The 21,125-nt window shown below is 36.6% G+C and overlaps 1 protein-coding gene across 9 annotated transcripts in view; it reads right to left on the bottom strand.

Moving 5' to 3' along the window:
* LOC310897338 (uncharacterized protein) overlaps positions 1-21,125 on the bottom strand; it is a 103,330-nt gene that overhangs the window by 48,548 nt on the left and 33,657 nt on the right. For all 9 annotated transcript variants that reach the window (XM_083830825.1, XM_083830817.1, XM_083830819.1 and 6 more), the window contains exon 5: positions 1,977-2,027. In XM_083830825.1, coding sequence (XP_083686951.1) covers positions 1,977-2,027 — 51 coding nt within the window. The remainder of the gene's footprint in view (positions 1-1,976; positions 2,028-21,125) is intronic.

Below are 21,125 nucleotides of genomic sequence, written 5' to 3'. Positions count from 1 at the left end.
TTTATGTGACTCAAGTCTTTTGACAATAGAATTTTCTCTCACACCCAGTACTTTCTACTGCAACACAAAAACCAGTCTCCAAACAGCTTTCCTGAAATATTTTTAGGTCTGGTTATATCACATCTGTCTCTGAAACTGAGCAGAAATTACTCATTTCTACTACATTATATTCTTTAAATTATACTGCCTTTACAGTTTCTTCATCATCAAGAAAACAATAATTTGCCTCCATATTTCTGTTTATTTTGCTCAAGATGCTTTGTGGGTCAGGGGAATTGCTTCTTTTTCTTTTTTTTTTTTTTTTTCTTTCCTGAATAATAAGCACTTTCTCAAGATTTGAAAGTACAAAACAAAGTGTTGCATTGATTTCCCCTTTGATTTTTGCCATCTCTGAAAAGGTGTTTAAGCTTCCTCATGCTTCAGATCTGTCAGATGAATCTTCTGAAGCAAGGGAATTGACAGCATTTTCCCAATTGTTGTGCACGTATCATGCTGACATAAGCCATGAAAACTACTGTGTTAGAACCCCTCTAGGGAAAATATGCAAATACTTTTTAGCAACTCTATACTCTGCTCTTAACATCAAAATAGAGGCTTTCCTTCTTTTTCAATTGACTTGAATATATACAAGTAGTAAATAAATGAATGTCTTCAGATCAACATAATTGCCAATCTTTAGTGTGAAATTAACTGCTACATGTGTATGATGAGAAATATAAGGAACACATGGCAGGTACAGTTGCCTTCAACTTAGAACTGCAGAAGTCCACGCAAGGTCTGCTGAATTACTGTAGAAAATCACACTGTTTCCCACAATAACCTACATTTTTCCAGAACACAGATTAGTAAAAAGGCCCCAATATGATATATTTCTAAGACAGAAAAATAGATAACTTGAGTTGCAAAGAGTATTTGAGAAATTCTCCTTATAACATGTGGTATGCATTGAATCTTACTAGAATTCTGCATGAGAGTTGCTACTTCAAGATGCCTTAAAGCATCTTTCCATCCTGATTTGCAGGAGGAGGACTGTACTCATGATTTATATGAGATTCCAGCTGTTGTGAAAATCTGTTTTACAAGTATTTGCAAATCTAGACCACAAAATTATCACCTTTGCTTTTGGCTCTGCACAACATTCTTGTAACAACTTCTACACAGTACTTACAAACTATCAGCTAGTCAGGCATGCCAACCTAGACTTCAAATCACTCCCTGTTGAACTGTTTAAGAGAGCATTTTTACAATTCAGTCATACAGTCTTCTTGACAAAAAGAACGAATATTCACTAAAAGCATGAAAATTCACTAAAAAGCATGAATATTCACTAAAATCAAACAACTAAGTACTGTTTTGAACCCAGACATCAGATTTTCATCAACTTGTTTGTATAAAACCAGGTCTTATTAACCATTATCAATGAAAATAAACAAATAAATAAAATAACCCGGAAGCATGATTACATCTCACACACAAAGAAAAGCCGTCCAGGAAAAAAAAAAAAAAAAAAGAAAAAGAAAAAGAAAGAAGGAAAAAGAGAAAGAGAGAAAGAACAAATGAAATAATGAACAAATAAGAAAGAAAGAAAGAAAGAAAGAAAGAAAGAAAGAAAAAGAAAGAAAGAAAGAAAAAGAAAGAAAGAAAAAGAAAGAAAAAAGAACGAAAGAAGGAAGGAAGGAAGGAAGGAAGGAAGGAAAAACATATCATATGGCTACTTTTGAGCCTTTAGACAAATTCAGACCAATTGATCCTTAGGATACCTCCTTTCAAATCATCCCCACACATTCACCCCTCAATACTTTAATGTTTCTCTAAAGTCTTTTGCAAACTTCAGTTTTGTTTTGTTTTGTTTTTCCTTCAACTATTAGTAGAATAACATCTGTGTTGAGCTTATTGAAAGAGAAGTTCCCCATTCAGTGTTGTAGTCTATACAGTTGATACTGTGTCTCTTGCTAAAAATATCTTGAGATACTTACATGAAAACATCACCTTCTCTAACAGCATTACTGCTCGTTTAGGTTTCCTTTCTGAAAATGAGAATTAAAAAAAAAATAAAAGTAAACATTAGAAACCTGGACACTAGAGACATGGACAAATACATATAGCAGAATCACCCTGATATGTAAACAGTAGAATATCTGCAAGAAATAGAGCAGAGATCGTAGCTGAAAGATTTTATTTTTATCATCTGATCTTTGTCTGCCTCTGATTTCCTATATGATTTCACAAGTTGTACACACTTGTTTTTTAGTTGTTTGGTTGGCTTTGGTTTTTGTTTTTTGTTTCATTTTGTATTGTTTTTGCATAATGAACTCAAGTATACAACTTTTATGTTTTGTGGATTAAGGATGAGACAGTGTTGAAAAAAATAAAAAAAATATTTTCTAACCTTCCAGCTTTTCAACCTGATTCCTCAGTATTAGCTAGCGTTTTTCACTGTGCCTGAATCACTCTCATTTTCCACTCCTCAGTTTTCTGGATGTTCTGCTCTTTCCATTCATCTCTTCACTCGGCAAGTACAGAAATCATTTGTAGAGTTGCTTCAGTACTTTGCTCTTGTCTATGGCAACTAAGATTTCCAGGAGGACATCCATATGCTGAGCAAAGCCAGCGTTTAAGTGCAATATACTCAACCAGGTGTACAAGTGGGTTTCTGTATACATCATTTGAATATGTTGCTAAGTTTTGCTATTTTCTTCATAGCTTTCAAGTCTCTGTAACAGCAGCAGAAGAAGAAAAAAAGAAAGACTGGTTTTAATAAATTTTACTGATTACTATCGTTAGTCTTATCTCCTTTAGCTTAGCAGCATCTTCAATCCAGGCATTTATTTTTTCTTTACCTACCTAAAATGGATTAAATTGGTAGCATGAAGTAGGCTACAATATCTTACCTGTCAACTTTCCTTTTTGCATCTTGCACCTATCTCACTTAATTTACATTGTAAGAAATGTTTATACCTTGCACTTATTCTGCTTAATTTACACTGTAATAACTTTAAGGACATCATACTCCACCATGTGGCGTATTTAAACAGCCCAATAGATGGAGTTATTTCTTTCAGATTTGAATATCCTAAGAAAGAAATATCTAAATATGAAATAACAAATTGACTTTGGTTTCTGCAATTTATGCCTTTCATTATGCATTGCATTAACTCAATCACATTTTTATAATTATTTTAAAGTCAGAGTACCACAGAAAATAAGTGAGTCAGTATCAACAGATTTGGGGAGTGGTTTTTATAAGCACAAATATTACATAAGCACTCAGCTTGCATTTGAAATCATCATGCTTTGACTATCTTCTCCTTAGTAACTAACAGCATCTGAACAGTTGTTGATGTTGGTGCATGTTACATAAAAAATAAGCATATACTGGTTTAAACCATTTTAAATGAGGGTCCGTGTAGAAAAAAAAAAAAAGGATAAAGTCAGTGGTTAAAGAAACAAACAACAACAAAAAAAATACAAATTCATGCAATTCTGGGAAATAACAGTCAAGTAATTACAGCCAGGCAGATGTAGTAGGTAACAGCAGAAAGAACATTTCCTGAGCCATTGCTTCTTGACTTTTTTGGAAACCTTGATTTTAGCGATTTATTTTAGAGTCAGTGATTACTGGATAAATTTGATTTGGGGATTACCATATGGACAGTTAACAGAACTTCAGAAATGACAAATCATTTAGAAATACATAAATTATGGTACCTGAGAATCATTGACCTAGGACGAAGTTTGACCTACTTAAAGAGGACATGGAGAGACAGACACCTAACAACACCTAAAAAAGGCAAGGTAGGACAAAGGCTTGACAGGCTGTCAGGTAGCACTAGAAGTGTGCCTAACGGATCTTTACTTGTAAAGAAAGTTTGTTCACCTACCTGTAACTGAAATTAGCTTTGCTTCCATTTTTCCCATGTAAAACAATACCCCTGAGACTATATTATTTCTTTTTAGTTTATTTTTCACTCTGCTCCTCTAAGCAAAAGTTGCATTGTCACAAAATTCCTGTAAACTTCTATTATGATATTCAAACTGCTAGGAAATCTGTGGGTTTTTTTGAAAATACTCAACTGAAGTCCTTTTTTTTTTTTTTTTTTTTTCCTAAGGAGGAAGAATAACACAGAGAACCTCAACTACCAACTAGTGTAAAGAAATTTTGGCACCATACTCAATTTATATGAGTTTTATATTCATTCTTCTCAGCAAGTTTAATATGGTAAGATGTGTTTTTCACTTTATTTACCACTCAAAACCTGGGGAACATATTCTAGGTCATGATCATTCATATTCTAGATCATCTATTTCTTTACTACATCATACACAGCTACAAAATGCTATGGTGTAGTGTTGAACATAATATTAGGACGCATGGAAGAGATACACATATTGCACAGAAAATTAATAAAGGAAATAGAGCACTCAGACATCACAGAATCATCGAATGGTTGAGATTGGAAAGGACCTCTGTAGGCATCTGGTCCAAACACCTGTTCAAGCAGGGATACCCAGAGCACATTGCCCAGGCCCATGTCCAGGCAGCTTCTGAAGATCTCCGAGGAGGAGATTCTGCAGCCTCTCTGGGCAGCCTGTGCCAGTGCTGCACTACCCACACAGTAAAGAAGTGCTTTCTGATGTGCAAACGAAACCTCCTGTGTCCCAGTTTGTGCCCATTGCCTGTTTTCATGTCACTGGGCACCATGGAAAAGAACCTGTCTCTGTCCTCTTTGCAGGAACCTTCTCTTCCCAAGATTATTAAATCCCAAAATGAACTTCTCCAGTGGAGGTGGGCATACTCTCTCAGGAGAACAAAACACTTAAGCTATATACAGTCCTCTAATGTCAGGTAGGGAGATGTAAATAAATGAAACAAGTCATCAAAGTGGCTATATGTAGTGTAATGATAGGGAACAGACAGTTAATTCTTCACTAGATTGCCTTTCTGCCTTTTTTTTTTTTTCCTCAGTCTAATCTAGTAAATTATTTAAATTTAAAGTCTATAGCAATAAATACATATACGAAATAGTTATATGGTATAGATATGTACAGTAGCTTTGAACATGTGAGGGGAGTGTGAATTATTGCTATAGAGACAGTGGGGTACAGTTCACCGGTCACAAAGAGAAATCATTAACTCCTCATAGCATCAGTTTGTTGAGAGAGCTGTGTTCACAGCGGTGCCAGACAGTGGTACTGAGTGTTCCCAGCCCGCACTGACATCAACTGAATAAACTGTGAGTATCCAGTGCCTACGTTACCCTGAACATAGGACTATTGCAATTTTTGAAAACAGATTTTTTTTATTTAAAAAAAAAAAAAATCTGTTTTATTTTAAGACAGCAGTTACCAGATTTCTCCAGGGGAACTCATTTAAGTTAATTCTGATCTCTGCCAAAACTTGATTGTTCTGATGCTTCAGTTTGTGTGGAATATATAGAAATAAACACTGTAAAGTAATCACATATTTGTTCACTAGGTAGCTAAGAAAAGGAAACTGGTATACACTAAACCTGTGAGCTGTGCCCACTTATCCCAGGGCTGAAATGAACAACCAGTATAAACATCACAATTAATCATTCACTGAAATGATCAGACCATACAAATGCTGTTTTAAAATTTGAAGTAACAAGCTGGTCCATTATATTGTTTTCACACCACGAATATTTTCCACTTGTATTTGTCTTCTTTCTCTTTCTAATGGCCTGGGTATGGAGATGGTTCCCTCATCATGCCAAACCGTTGCTTCTTGTCCGTGACATCCTTGCATTCCCAAGGTGCAGTACCCCAGCATAGGCACTGGCAGTGCAAATGGCCCTGGCCATCCTTCCTCACCATATGTGTGCTTTACCCAGAGAGCTAGGCAGATTTAAGAGTAGCTGATGGCTGCTGCCAGCTTACTGGTTTGAATGGAATAGTCAAAATGCAAACACAGAAATAACTCCTTTCAATTTCTCCAGTGACTTTCCTCTCAAAAGAAAATGCTGTAATTTGTGCATTTTGAACTAAGAAAAAAAAATCATTTGTAACACATTTCTTTTCACAATAACAGTGGTGTTGTTGCTTTTTTTCCTCACTATGGCTTCTCATTAACAATATCCTCTCCGGTTTTGTTAACTCCTCCATCTATTTTTTCTTTTTTCCTTTTTTTTTTTTTTCATGACAGTTTTCTGTTTCTTTTGGCATATTCAATATTTTGATGTTAGCCTTCTTTGTGATGTTAGAGTTTATGTATATTGATCCGGACTCTTAACAATTTCATCTTACTTGTGAATTACATCCTCGTCGTCCACTAATGCTACATTCATCTGATTTTTTTTTTCCATTAGCCTGATTATTTTGGTGCCTTTAATGCTTTTACTTCTGCAAATGGATTTCTTGATTTTTCTCTCCTTTCACATAGCAGGCCACCTTGTTCTTTTTCATTTGGTTTGTTGTTGTTCCTCAAGCTGTTCATATGCCAATGTTAATTTATTTCAGTTTCAAATGGTTTTCATTTTAAAATAAAAGAGTGGAATCCTCTTAAAGCAAAATATCTGCCTTAAGAGAAGAAATTCAGGGGAATTCACCTATCTAGAATTGCCATTAGAATAAATTGTTTCTTTCATTTTCTTTCTATATATTTTGCTGAAAAAAGAAGTGTACTAAGCTTAACAAAGAATAAAGTGTTAATCAGACTCTGCTTTGTTTCTGCTAAGTTAAACAGTTACATGTGGTCCAAGGTATTAGGCCAATGATCTAAGTGGCAACTTCATACAACATTAAGCATATTAATTAAGCAGATTCCTATGACCATTTATTTTTCAAAGACATCTCCGAGCATGCTTTGCTTTGTCTATTTTAGTATTTGTATGGCACTATACAGCAGCAACATATGCTGAGGGATGGCTTAATGAGGGAAGAGAGATATGGGGGATGTCCTTTCCATGCAATGAAGCTGCAGCTGTACAAATCTCTTCATTCATTTAGATTGGATCTCTTTCCATCACTTGGATTATTTTCAAATAGTTCTATTTTTAAGGACAACATCTTGTTTTGGAGTTATATTTGAATTGTGTCACTGTTCCACAGTGAACTGTTATGTTCAAGTGTGTGTTACAAAGAAGATAGCAAGTAAATGAGATGGTGTCCTTCAAAATAAATGAATCTCTAATTATTAGATGTGTCTGAGCACTCCACTGCTGGTGGCATGTGAGGAAGGACTGCAGTTTGGCTTTCCAGAAGCAAATGGACAAGCCCAACTCTCCCAACTCTCCTTCCTTTTTCCCTGTCTTCCCTTTTCATCGGGCAGAAGGTGCTTTGCATCAGCACAGGATGAGGAAGCTATGGCCAGAAACAGATGATCCTAACTTTTCAGTACGGTCTTGACTTAAACTTCCATTTGTACTTTGAGGAAATCCTTTTAATCTACTGATAAATTTCACAAACTCCCAGGCTGATTTATTCCATCTTTTTTTTGCATTGACTTAGTAGAGGTGATAGTTCCCACCTCTGTGCTGATTCTTTTGTGGATACTGAAAGAGATGTTCAGCTGTCAGCGTGATGACAGAAGACCACATCCATGAAAAAAAGATACATTTTCCCAGTTCCCCATGTAGGCTAGACTATATTCGTTTTTCGAAGTTATCAGCTTGGTTAAAAATTTATATCTTTATACCACTGTGGTTTTTGAGAGTTTTAACTCTACTGTTATTGGAGCAGTATTTCATTCTTAGTGTTCCACTGTGGTACCAGTCTTTTAAAAGTTTACCTGTTAACTTGTCTCCTAGTCAAGGAAAACTGTTAGTCAGCCACACTTTCATCTTTTTCATATCACATTAAATCCCATTTACCAACCCTGGTAACAAGAGAATTATTAGATTCACATAGATGGAATTATCCTCATTATCCCTGTGAAGCTTTTGCATTTTAAGGGAGAACTGAAAACTACAGTATAAAATGTATATTATCATTGAACATGAATTAAAGATACCATTTAAAAACTAAAAAATTAGGTGGATTCCCAATAGTGATAAGTATGATTTCCATTGGTGTACAGGGAAGGTTTCCCACAGTAGAGATAAATAACACTTTTGAATGAACAGCAAAAAATAGAAAAATAAAAATAAATGAGGCATGAGACACCAAGATAAATATTTCTTTCTATCTGCCTAATATTAAAACTTTATGCTGGGCAATAATACACTTATGAAAAGGTTAGGAAAGTACTTGAAGAAGAGGGAAAGCCAATGTGAACTATTAATAATTAGAATATTTTCTCTGAGCTCAGTAACCTTAAAGAAAGAAGAGAAAAATATTAAAGTATACAGAATTTAAACCAATGTGTGCCATTTTTATTTATTGTAACACCAGAGTTTTCAAAGACTCAGTGTCATTCCTGAAAGACACTGCTCTGTCATCTGGAGGAAGAGACTATCTGAGATGACACACAAAAAAAATTATCTTGACATGCAAAAAAGGCATGATCTAAGTTCATTTACCAAGACAGAAGAGAAAGCCTTATTTCCTTTATTCTTTCTGGATTCCTACTGTAGGAGAAATTAAGCACATAAAAGTGATATTTAAAGAGACGGAAGTGTCATTTCATTTGGAAAAACAAAATTCTAATTCACTGGACTAACTAGCTAAATGACATTGTTTTGATAAGGCTTCCTCTTTCAAAAGAAACTATGCAGGACAAATCTGCATTCTGCCTTGCTTTTATGCTTTGTATTCTTGCCTCTTGAATGCACCTTGAATGGTTCATCAGATTACTTGACCTGTGCTTCTGTTCTCTCCCAAAGTGGAACAGAGTGCCACAGCCTTTTTTTCACCCATAAGGCAGGGAAGGATGTAACGTGCTTATGGGGGAGCACAAGTTTCAGGAGAAAAGTGTCTAGAGGACATGTGGGACTGGCTACAAAGGCAGCTGCATTTTAAATTGCTCTCCAGTACTTTCTCTTAAAAAAGAATTAGTTCATCTTTAGGAACATGGTAGAAGTTATCTTATTGATAGCCTCAATAGGTCATTAAGACAAATACACAGAAAAGGCAGCATTCAGAAATAGAGTAAGCAGAGATAACGCAATAACCTAAGCTCCAAAGAAAAGACAAATTTATATGCAATATGGTATGCCCAAATGTGTAAACATTTCAATATTGTGAATACAAATGAGAAAATGAAAGCAAAGTTCTTTTATGTTACTGTGTGGAGGTGAAAAACATAAGAAACTGTCTCCTGAAATAATGAGAAACCACTGATGAAGGTATTAGATAACAACTGATCCCAGACAGCATGAGACTGCAGAGATGGAAGATTTTACTTGAAACCAAGAAGCAGAAGACAGAGTAGATATATTACAGATCTGAGACCTATGACATCCACAGATAACTCTCTAAAAAACAAACAAACAAAAAAAACCAACCCTATTTTCTAAGAAATAGTTTTCTCATGTGGGACAAGAGATCCCAGGTGATGGAAGGCATTCTTGAGAGAAACACAGACTGCTTTGCCAGAGCAGAACGAATGAACTGTCCAGCAAGAGCAACAAATAAAATTTATGACATATAGGTTAAGTGAAAGAAACCAAGGGAACAGAACAGAGAATTCACCACATCAAATTTTAGCCACCTAAAAATTAGGCATAGTCTGAACTGGTCATCTGTAATTAATGAAGTAAACAGGTTCTCCTATTGGATGAATCATTTTATCCTAAATCAAACAAGCAATACTTAGAGCTTTCTGAAAAACCTATCTCTTCCCACTGACAACAAGTTTTAAGATTTTACTTTACCAGGCCAGTTACTTTTGAATTATTAATATTAGATGAAATAAAGGATTTATCTCGTTGTAATTTTTGCATTGGGAAATCATATGGAAAAAAGGGGCAGAACAATGTCTTGCCATTGAGTCAAAACCTTAATTATTTTTTTTTAAACAAAACTACTTTCTGTGCTAAAGTGACTTCTGAAAATGAAAGAAAAGGAAAAAGGAAAAAATAAAATACAAGCAGTGATTCAGCAGAGATCTCCATTGAAGAAGATATCTGCAATTTGACTCTAGCAAATGTAGACATCCGTTACACAGAAACTGCAGAAGGAGGTAACCAGCCATTCAGCCACCATATTTGCATTGATGCTATTAGATTAACGGCCAATTCAATTCCACCTGGTATACAGAGTCATCTGGAATGTAATCCCAGCATCACTGATAAACTGCAATATTAGATCAATGACCAATTTGATTCCAGATGGATTGTCGAGCCAGCCACAATGTAATCCTAGCAACACTGATAAGCAGAGAAATATGACAGAGTTATGATGATGTACACTAAAACCATCTGAGACTAGTGGGAAAATGCAGTCTGTCAATAAAACACCATAAAACAAGAGACAATGCTATTTGGAGGCTGGACAAGCTGACAGACAAAAGCACCACTTGCTGTAGACAAGCAAAGCAATACAAACCACAAGATGGGTCAGAATACAAAACGAAACCATTCTCAAATGCTAGATAGATCTGGTTCCTTCCAGTACTCTGAAGAGAATGGGGTATGTAAAGATTTAAAATTGCCCTCATCTTCATCCCCCTGGATACTACATATGTGTGAGGAATGTGAAGTTTATTTATCCCACTGCAAATCCCCTTTTTTATTGTGTTAAAAGCAGTTCTGGCATACTGAATTAAATGAACCGCCCTCCTGGCAACAGTTGCTACATTATCAAGAGGCCATTGGTTGGTTATGCTACTGAACATAATTAGTACTACACAGATCCTCCAAAGTACACTGGATCAAACACTGAAGAGATTGCCAGCCATCACAGTTGTACCTGATACTGTTGTTGTTTTAAAGGATAGAGACATCAAGAAAAAAAAAATAATGTCCAGAACCATGGTATTATGCTGAAGCAAAGTATAAATAGACTTTGGAAGCCTGATGTTAGGTTGAGCTTGGAGAAGCTGAAGTTGATCAGAGCTGATCCCTTGTTTATGCATGTTTGCCCTTTATTAACTATCATCACATACAGACAGACAAACCAAAGAAATTCAAAACATACAGGCAAAAACATATGAATAGATCTTTGCATGTTTGGTACACAGCTATTGGGAGTCTTAAAATCCTTAAAGTATGGTAGTAACATAATACAGCATGACACTGGCAGTAAGCTAAGTTGAACAAGTAAATAGAGCCCCAGCTCTGAAGAAAAGATCGGTTAGGCAGAGCAGCCAGAGCTCCAGTGTGGTGAGTCTTCAGAAAGAAGCATAGCTGCAAAATATAAATTGTCAAGCAGTTCTAACAGTTCTCAAGATTTGCAAAGATGACAGGCTCAAATTGCTGAAGAAAAACTGACAGTAGCTTTGTCATGGACCACCCAACAATGCTCTGTAAAGGGCTGTTTTCTGTTTCCCAGAAAACTTAGAGATTTACCAGTTTCTTTCTTTTCCCACCCTCCTACCCCCCATTATAACCATCAATGCATCTGAACTTCTAGGGTTCATTCCATATGCTCCTTGTGTTTTCTTGGCTTGATACAACATTTGACTTCACTCATTCTAGCCACACCATGGTACCTGATTACTGCATTTTGTTGGAGCAAACTATGGGGAAGACACTTAGGCAAGGACTATGACTGGGGATTTGGGCTGAAATGGTAAAGGCTACAGAAATGAAAAACTTGGAAGAGATGTCAGTAGCACTTCAGTAACAATTTCAATTTAAAGAAACTCTGATTAGCTTTCAAAAGAATTGATGTAGGAACAACACCTGAAAAGTCTGCACAAAATCAAGAAGATATAAAATGAATCAGACAGAGAGAAGGAGAAAACTTTGTTTTCTTTTACTTTCCTGGAGCATTTCTTGTAAAGAAAGGGACTGTTCCGCTCAGAGAAGAGAAGGGTCAGGGTGTATATTATAATATAAACACTTGTAGGGAGTGTGCAAAGAGGACAGAGCCAGGCTCTTTTCCATGGTGTCCAGTGACAAGACAAGAGGCAATGAGTACAAACTGGGACACAGGAGTGTACTGGGTTGGCATGGAGTTAACTTTCCCTGCAGCAGCCCATGCAGTGCTGTGCTCTTCTCTGCTGTGCTCTTCTCCTGTAGCTAGAACAGCACTGGTATCAAACCAGTGTTTTGTCTACTGCTGAGCAATACTGGCACAGCATCAGGACTCCCTCCAACCCCCACAAAGAGCCAGCAGGCTAGGAGTGGGTAAGAGGTGGGGAGGGGACACCACCAGGGCAGCTGACCTGAACCAACTAAAGGGATATTCCATACCATATGGTGTCACACTCAGCAATAAAAGTGGGAAAAGGGAAGAAGAGAGGAGGGGTGGGCTCTCGTTATGAAAACATCTGTCCTCCTGAACAACAGCTATGTGTATTGAGGCCCTGCTGGTCAAGCATTGCTTCTTGGTGGGAAGTAGAGTGATTTCTTTCCTCTCTCTCGGTGCTTCCATATTGCCGTTGCTTGTGTTGTCCGTTCCGTCCCCCCGCCCCCCTTTTCCTTTTCCCTTTAGTTAAATTATTTAATTTTCCCTTAATAATAATGTTACCTTAATAATTAATTTCCCTTTAATTAAATTATCCTTATCTCAACCCGTGAATTGTTTTTTTTTTTTTCTTTTCTTCTTCCCCTCCTCTTCTAAGGAGGGGGAGTGAGAGAGCGGTTGTGGTGGTGTTCAGCTGCCTAGCAAGCTAAAACCACCACAAGGAGGTGCCACTTGAACATCAGGAAGCACGTCTTTACTGTGCAGGTGATGGAGCACGGGCACAAGTTGTCCTGAGAGGCTGTGAAGTCTCCTCCTTGGAGATCTTCAAAAGCTGCCTGGGCGTGGACCTGAGCACCCTGCTCTGGGTGGCCCTGCTTGGGCAGGGGGTTGGACCAGATGGGCTCCAGAGGTCCTTTCCCACCTCAGCTGTGCTCTGTGATTCTCTGTGATTCTTGTCAGGCTGCTTGGATGGGCACAGGTAATACTCCTAGAACAGAGGTTAAATAATAGCATACAGTTGTCCTTGATCCTTCCTTTGGTCCGTGTCTAAAGCTGGATACAATCTTTTACTTGATTAATCACAAATCCATGCAAAAACTAAAAATATTCCTCAATCAACATTGTCCTGACAGCGCTCTAGAGAAGGACTTAGCATGACATTTTCTTCATGATTTCCTTCATGTCTTTTGAACCATTGCTCCAATTTCAGGCATTCCTGAACTGAGATCAGTACTCTAAGGATACATTAATTGAGTGTCACATCACATTTAGTGAATTCCTCTACACACACATACAAGCGCACATATAAATGTATAGTTTTTAGAAGCGGAACACTATGCAATCTGTAATTGCTCTTTATTTCTCCACTTTATTTTTTACTCTGGAGATTCCATAATTATTTACCCTTCCAAAGTAAATGTGGTTGAGAAATATTTTAAAGGTGATTATTTACCCATATGTTAAATGTTGAAGAATAAAAGTACTCTCAGACTAAATGAAGTAATTGAGATGAAGAAATTTAAATCAACAGTAATTGTGTAATTAAAGACACTACAGTAAAAGCTTTAAAACATCACAACTATTTATTTTCATCTCAATTATTTTTATTTTGAACCAAATCAGATATTATTTGCATGCCAAAACCACAAAAGTATCACTTTATCTTAAATAAGTCTATTGTTATTGCTTTCTTTCTGTCCCTCCCAATTACAATTATAGCTACAATCAATACGATGACACAAATAGTCTGCAGGATGTACTCCTGTGGTTATCAGTAGCAAAAATATTGTCTCCAGAGGAATTTAAATCTATTTAGAAAAGGAAAAAAATCTAAATAAAATATCCTGAATGTAGTTACACAGATTACCCCTCCACATACCTGGCCAAACACTTCTTGTATTCTATTATGTATAACTGCTATGTGACTTGAACATTTTTCTGCCTGTAAGTTATGTCCTCTAAATAAGAGGAATAGAATTACTGAAAGTGCAGCAATGCCAAGATCTTCCCTATGCCCCACCTCACTGCTAACATACAATTTGGAAGACCATTCAGAAAAAAAAAAAAAAAAAAAAAGAAAAAAAAAAGACAAATTCTTCTTTCATTTACAGCAGTTTAAACTTGGAATTGTACTGAAATCAGCCCAATTCACGTTGATTTAACTGAGCGCATATATTTGCCCTAAGATGCATATTTCATTCCCTTATGTGATCAGAAAAGGGACATCAAATAACTGTCTTTAAAATCCATAGTCTACAATACATTTAACGAAATATCGATATAAGGGTGGGAGAAATAAAAGCTAAATTTTAATCATAATTTAAGTATCTAGTCGACCTTAATCAAACTCACTCAAAACTATGACTCATTTTCCTCAAAAATGAAAGAAGTCCATAATTTCACAGAAATGCTTTTGATGGTAGTTAAACAATTCCCTACAGGAGCATAAATAAATGATGCCATCCTGTTAAGTACCTGATAAGGCAACCATCAATAATCTCAACACTTTGAGGTAGCCACTAGGCAGTGAAAAGTGAGCAATACATCCCATTTATATCTTTTCCTACTCTGTCCCTGTTTTACAGCCACAAAATAATGTCACCTCAAGCTGTCAATAGAAACTATGGTTGCCTAGTGGTGTTGTAAGTTAGGCTAATTTTTCATGCATTTAAATCTACAGACAAAATTATTGACTTGAATCACATAAGAGAAAGGTATGGCAGCTTACAATACTGTAGACTGAAGAGCAATTTTTTTTCGGTCACTGGACCCTGAGACAGATGAAGGATGAAAAGAAAGAATAGAAAATATATTATTCCATCTAACCGGTCTACCTCTTGGTCTGTTCTACGTGGTCAAAGATCATTGTCTTTACAAGTAGTCCCTCTGTACCTCACAGGTGTCCTCAGATAGAAAAACCGTGGTCCTCAATGTTGACTGTCCCATTTACACTGGTGTTTTGTTGTTGGTTTTGCTGTTGTTTTGTTTGTTTGTATGTTTTCTGTTTATCTTTCTGGAATTGGGTCATGTAACACTTATTTCAAAAAGTTCAGTCATCTTAGTTTGATGACCTTCTTGAAGGTCCACCTCTCTGCCATAAACAGCAGAATCAAGACCTCATGTGTCTTGAGCAAAATAACATCTATTAGAACTGCTCAAAATACTACTATTATTATTATTATTATTATTATTATTTAAACAGTAGTCTTACATACTTTTAGCTTTTGCTTTTGCTAACTTTGATTTCTGCCTAGATTCCTCAATGAAAAGGATGATTCACAATTTAGGTAAATTAAAAAGAAAGTATAAGAGAGTAGCATAAAGCCACAGGATAACGTGGTGCTTCATTCTTTGCCACAGTCACACATCATTAGATAAAAAGATCTACAGCCAAATGAATCTTACAGCTTCTTCTTATATTTTCTGATCATAGAAATCTATTCCTCATCTGTCTTATGTCTATGCCAACATTCATGAAAACTGGCAGGCTTTGCAACTTACTGTAAAGGTCAAGAAATTACCGGTGTGGGACACGAATGAGCTGACCATTCCAAAGAAAAAAAGAAACTTTTAAATTGCATTCCTTATGTTTTGCAAAGAGAGGGAACAAGTTTTCATTATAATGACAGGAATGTGGCTGAAACTGACAGTATAGGACAGAAAAATCTTTCCTTGTAAGTTAAAATCAACATAGTAGTTTTCACATGAAAACCAACAGGCAGCTAGAAAGTTCTCTGAACATTGGCAAATAAACTGAATAATTGATTTTTCAGGTCAGTGGTTGAATGAACAAAATTAAAAATTGTGGGGGTCAACCTGTTCTTTTCCCTCCTTTAGTTTTTGCTACAGAAATAAAGCCCTTTTTTTTCTTTGTTGTTCCTTTGATGTGAACAGAACTTTTCATCAGATTCCAAATGAACCATGAAGGATTTTTGTGTCCTTTACCCTCTCATTAGAATTAGGTGTTGGTATCTTAATTTCAACACGCTAGTTTCACAGTCAAAGTTAATGTTCCAACTTTCACAGAATTTTTTTTCCTCTTTGTTTTTTCCCCAACAAAAGTGTTTTCTGAATTCAGCATAAGTTTACAACCAATTTTGGCTAAAACCACACCACAAGTTTCCATTGATAATTTATTTGTTAAAAACCTTTCTCCTGTACTTTTTCTCACAACATTCTTTTCTGGATATCCAGCAAGCTTCTACAGGTGCAAGTGTACTTTGCTTACATATAAATATTTGTTGATGGGGAAATGTATCCTCAAATCTTCTGCAATTATCTAATCCCAGCATTTTGTGGGCATTGATTTGGTAGGAAAGCCTGTCCCCAAGGGTTGTCATTACAGTCTACTTTTTGGGCAAAAATGGTAAAACCTTCGTAAATACCTTTTTAATGTAGACGGTCAAGAACAGGCAAGTATCCAGCTCTGCCATAAAACTGTGTATGAAGGTGGCGAGTAATGAGCAAGCATCAGAACAGATTTAGAGTAGAAACAACCTTGCCATACTTTCTCTTTCACTTCAGTTTTAAGAAAGTTTAAGAGACATGGAGGTGATGTGCTGTCCTCTCTCCTATCGGAGGGTTTCACCTATTAGACAGTGGTTATGTACAAGGGATTGCGTGACTTGAGTTTCCCTCTGAATTGTTTTTGTTCCATTAACAGTCATGGTATGTTACGTTCTATAATAACCAATAATCAGGAACAGAATTTAGTGACAAAGCTTTCACTCACTCCAGATGGAGATCTACATTTCTCTCTGGTACTAGTGAACAACAACAACAACAACAAAAATCCCATTATATTCTTGATTCTAAATAAAATCTTCTATTATTCCAATTAAGTTTCTTATATTTTTAATGTATTACATCAACAGCACACAAAGCACTGTCACTTCACAATTAGTTTTCTAAGATAAACTTTTGCATGGTAGAATAAATATTGTTGCTTGGCAATAATTTTTTGTTAAAGCACTATTACCGCTTAATATAGTAGAAAATGCTGTCATAAAAATCAATTAATTTTAAAATACATTCCTAAAATAAATACCAAATGTTTTCAAAAAAAAATGAAATGGAAGGAAGGGAAGGGAAGGGAAGGGAAGGGAAGGGAAGGGAAGGGAAGGGAAGGGAAGGGAAGGGAAGGGAAGGGAAGGGAAGGGAAGGGAAGGGAAGGGAAGGGAAGGGAAGGGAAGGGAAGGGAAGGGAAGGGAAGGGAAGGGAAGGGAAGGGAAGGGAAGGGAAGGGAAGGGAAGGGAAGGGAAGGGAAGGGAAGGGAAGGGAAGGGAAGGGAAGGGAAGGGAAGGGAAGGGAAGGGAAGGGAAGGGAAGGGAAGGGAAGGGAAGGGAAGGGAAGGGAAGGGAAGGGAAGGGAAGGGAAGGGAAGGGAAGGGAAGGGAAGGGAAGGGAAGGGAAGGGAAGGGAAGGGAAGGGAAGGGAAGGGAAGGGAAGGGAAGGGAAGGGAAGGGAAGGGAAGGGAGGAAGGGAGGGAGGGAGGGAGGGAGGGAGGGAGGGAGGGAGGAAGGGAGGAAGGAAGGAAGGAAGGAAGGAAGGAAGGAAGGAAGGAAGGAAGGAAGGAAGGAAGGAAGGAAGGAAGGAAGGAAGGAAGGAAGGAAGGAAGGAAGGAAGGAAGGAAGGAAGGAAGGAAGGAAGGAAGGAAAAAAAAGAGCTTATGGGGTTTTACAAGGGTTTTCCTCTTCCTACAGAACATACTGCTTTTCTGCTTCCCCACAGAAGAGTCTTACTTAGGTTTTGAAATATCCAAAACCAAAGAGTATCTAGGAAGAATTTAACACTCTGAAACAAGAATATCATCACATCACTTTATAAATCCATGTCTCCCCTATATTTTGAACAGTGTGCAATTCTAGTCTGTGTGAGAAAATCTGCAACAGAGATTTAAATGTTCAGAGGACCAGCATCAAGGGTCAAAAGTGTCTTATATTTGCCAGAACTTCCTAATTTTGCTCTGTTAACGTATAAATTCAAATGAAAGCTAAACATTGCTACTAAGAATACAAAAGTTTGTGTTTATGTTTATGTTTACAAAATTGGAAGCAAAGGGTGGATTCTAATACCCAAAGTCTCATTTATCATAGAGAAATGTTTGGTATATTCTACAGGACTGCCTAATCTGAAAACAATAAATGCACAAAGCATCTTCCTTCACAACCCTAAAATTCTCTAAACAAAATTATAGTTATGCCCACATTTTCAGAAGTGCCTTTTCTGGGAAAACAAACTTGTGTCCCAATCGCTGTTCCTTTCCAATGCTTTTTAGAATGGACTCATTGATTTATAATATAAAATAAATATATAGAAATCCCATGGAATATCCTAGAAAGATAAACGTCATGTTGTTATAACCCCCTTTTGTAAGACAGTCTTGCATTTATGGCATTCACCAAGGATTCAAGGCCATCTTCAATCCAAACATTTTAATAAACTACCTTCTTGGTCACCAGTGAATTAAATTTCAAAAGGATGGATGGAAAGTCTCTTCCTCTGAGTACAGAAGAGTACATGGTCAGATAGTTATGGTATTGTCCTTATATGCTGACACCCTGATACCTAAATGTAATGGGAAGGCCCTGAGGTAAAAAATTTTAACCAGATAGTATAATGGAAGAAGATTTATTTGGTAAGGAAGGTTAGAAGTGTAGTAGTGAAACAGTTTGTCCTCATAATATGAAATAAACATATTGTGTCTGAGCTGTGCCCTGTGACCATCCATACCAGAAAGATGGAACAATCATGTGAGAAGCAGGGCCTCTCCAGGGTGGGCACAAATACAGATCCCATGAGATAAACATTTAGATGAAGGAAAGTGTGAATTAAAGAAGAAATGATTCAACCTTAACATCTTGTCTAACACCCACTGTGTGCTTTCTCATTCATACCTGAATTTGAAAGCTAGACCTTCTGAGGAAGCCCATTCTAAATGTAGGTGCTACGTTATACACGTCAGAAGAAACCTGAGAGCAATATACGAGGGTGTAATAAAGGCAAGTGCAGTGTCAGCACCGAAACTACCTAGGATGGCTTAAAGATTCATAGATGTTGCTCCTTAAAATGTTCCCAGCTTTGAAGTTATTTCGGAAAATGATCAGCAATCAGGAAATATTTTCAAAATGTAGCACAAATTGGAATGATGCTTTACTCAAGAAGGGGAAGAGTTGAAAACATCAAGCAGCACTGATCAATTTCTGTAAGAAACATAGAGGGCAAGTATACTTTTCAAGTCTGTCCCAAAGGTTCTCAGCATTTATCTCTGCAGATAAATACTTAGATAACTCTGCACAAAAAGCATGAGTGCCTGGAATCTAAGGATTTCTTGGAACAGATGAATGTGAGAGAGAGAAATTAATTCAAGGAGCAAAAGCAGACAGAAGCAATTTAGCTGCATCTTGGCTTGACCTGCCAGATGCATGTGTTTCCATCTCTCTTGCATTAATGAAGATTACGCTAAACAAATATCATATTCCTGAAAAGATTCAGTCACGTACTGAAAAGTATTTCAGCTTCCTGTACTCATTTTAAAGGGCGAGAGAGATATTGAAAAGACTTGGAATGTAGGATTTAAAGGAAAAACAAATAAACAAACAAACCAAAAAAGCTCAGTTTGAGGACTTTTATAAATCTCAAACAAATATGAAATAGACAACAAGCAGAGAGTGGGAGTAATAGTTCCACAAAGGAAACACAAAGATGAACAAGCAATAAAAGAAAAAGAAAAATCCTTAATAAAAAAACATGTATGTGTAAGAATTTGGAAGCAAGCATAAAGGAAACATGCTTTATGTAGTACATACATATGAAAAACAAACAAACAAACAAACAAAAACAAAACAAAACAAAAAAAAAACACCTTTATAAAGGTCAATTATTAGTATAGATCTATTTCTTGCAATGAGAAAGCTTTTCTTGAGTTCCATGGAGAAAAGAATTAGGCCATAGGTTTGCAAAGGATTCAGTTTTATCTAGTAGTACTAAGGAAGAAACTGGTGTTTTCCAAATAATTTAGATAAAGTTCTCTTGGGTATTACCTAGCTGAATGTCTCATATGGTCAAGCAGGTGTTAATAACGATGATAACAGTGCCAAGTACAGATCAACTCAAGACCTAGAGTAGAACAAATACCTGCTTATATTAGAAACATGTGGAGGAAGTGGTTGGAAGCATTATTGTTTTCCTAGTTGACATATGTTTTCCAGCAGAGTCCATTCCAAAAATGCTTGAAGTAATTGGCACCAGAGGGAAAAGAAAAGGGAGGTCAGATTAAGGCTACCCAAATCAAGAGGAAAAAAAAAATCATCACATTGGTAAAGAAAGCAAAGGTATAGCCACTTATGAGCAAAGGGAATGGTTGCTGTTGCCAGAAAAACAGGCAAGATGGGATGAAGTGCTTACTCCTTTGACAAGATCATTGAAGAAGACTGGTAGTTTTGGCATTTGTTTTTTCCTAGTTCAGCAGAACTGTTTTAGGAGCACTGAAGCAACATTTGAGCAACAATACATAGCATGGAATAGCAAACAAGGAACCCTGATAAGACCACATTTAGCCACCTTAAACAGCTTTTTGTTTACCACAGGTGGGGGGGGAGTCAATACACTGTTATCTAGGAATGTGCAGTAGGAGATTCAGCACATGACAACATATCAGCAGAGGGAAGTGAGGAGATGAAGTATTTTTAAGACCACATATGCTCTGAAAAACAGGAATATGTGGATAAGAAAATGAAATACTGCATACTTGTTCACGTGTGGTTGGCACTCATGATAACCTTCAGCTATTCTAGTCCTGAGACTTTGGACGGGGATTATAGTCACCTAAAATGAACGATAAATGTTCTGTGAATGTATTTAGTTGTCATTAAGAATAAATGAACTACCCAGGATGTTGGAAAAGGTTTAACCCATGGAAAGTACAGTCTTTTCTCTCTGGCAGAGGGCAGATTATTTTTAAGCTGATGAATATTTAGATGTGAGTCACACATGAATGAATTGATTTTTGCCTATAAAACATCTAAGTAATCTACCCACAAGACAGTAGTAAAGAAACATGCTAAAAGATGAAGTCATTAATTGCGCAAACAAGTGTACAAGTGCTGACTGAATGATTTGATGTCATTAAACATACATAAAGCTGAACTTCAAGTTCCA

This window comes from Anser anser, assembly GCF_964211835.1.
Source record: "Anser anser genome assembly, chromosome: 3".
NCBI lineage: Eukaryota > Metazoa > Chordata > Aves > Anseriformes > Anatidae > Anser > Anser anser.
This window is presented reverse-complemented; position numbering and strand designations above follow the sequence as displayed.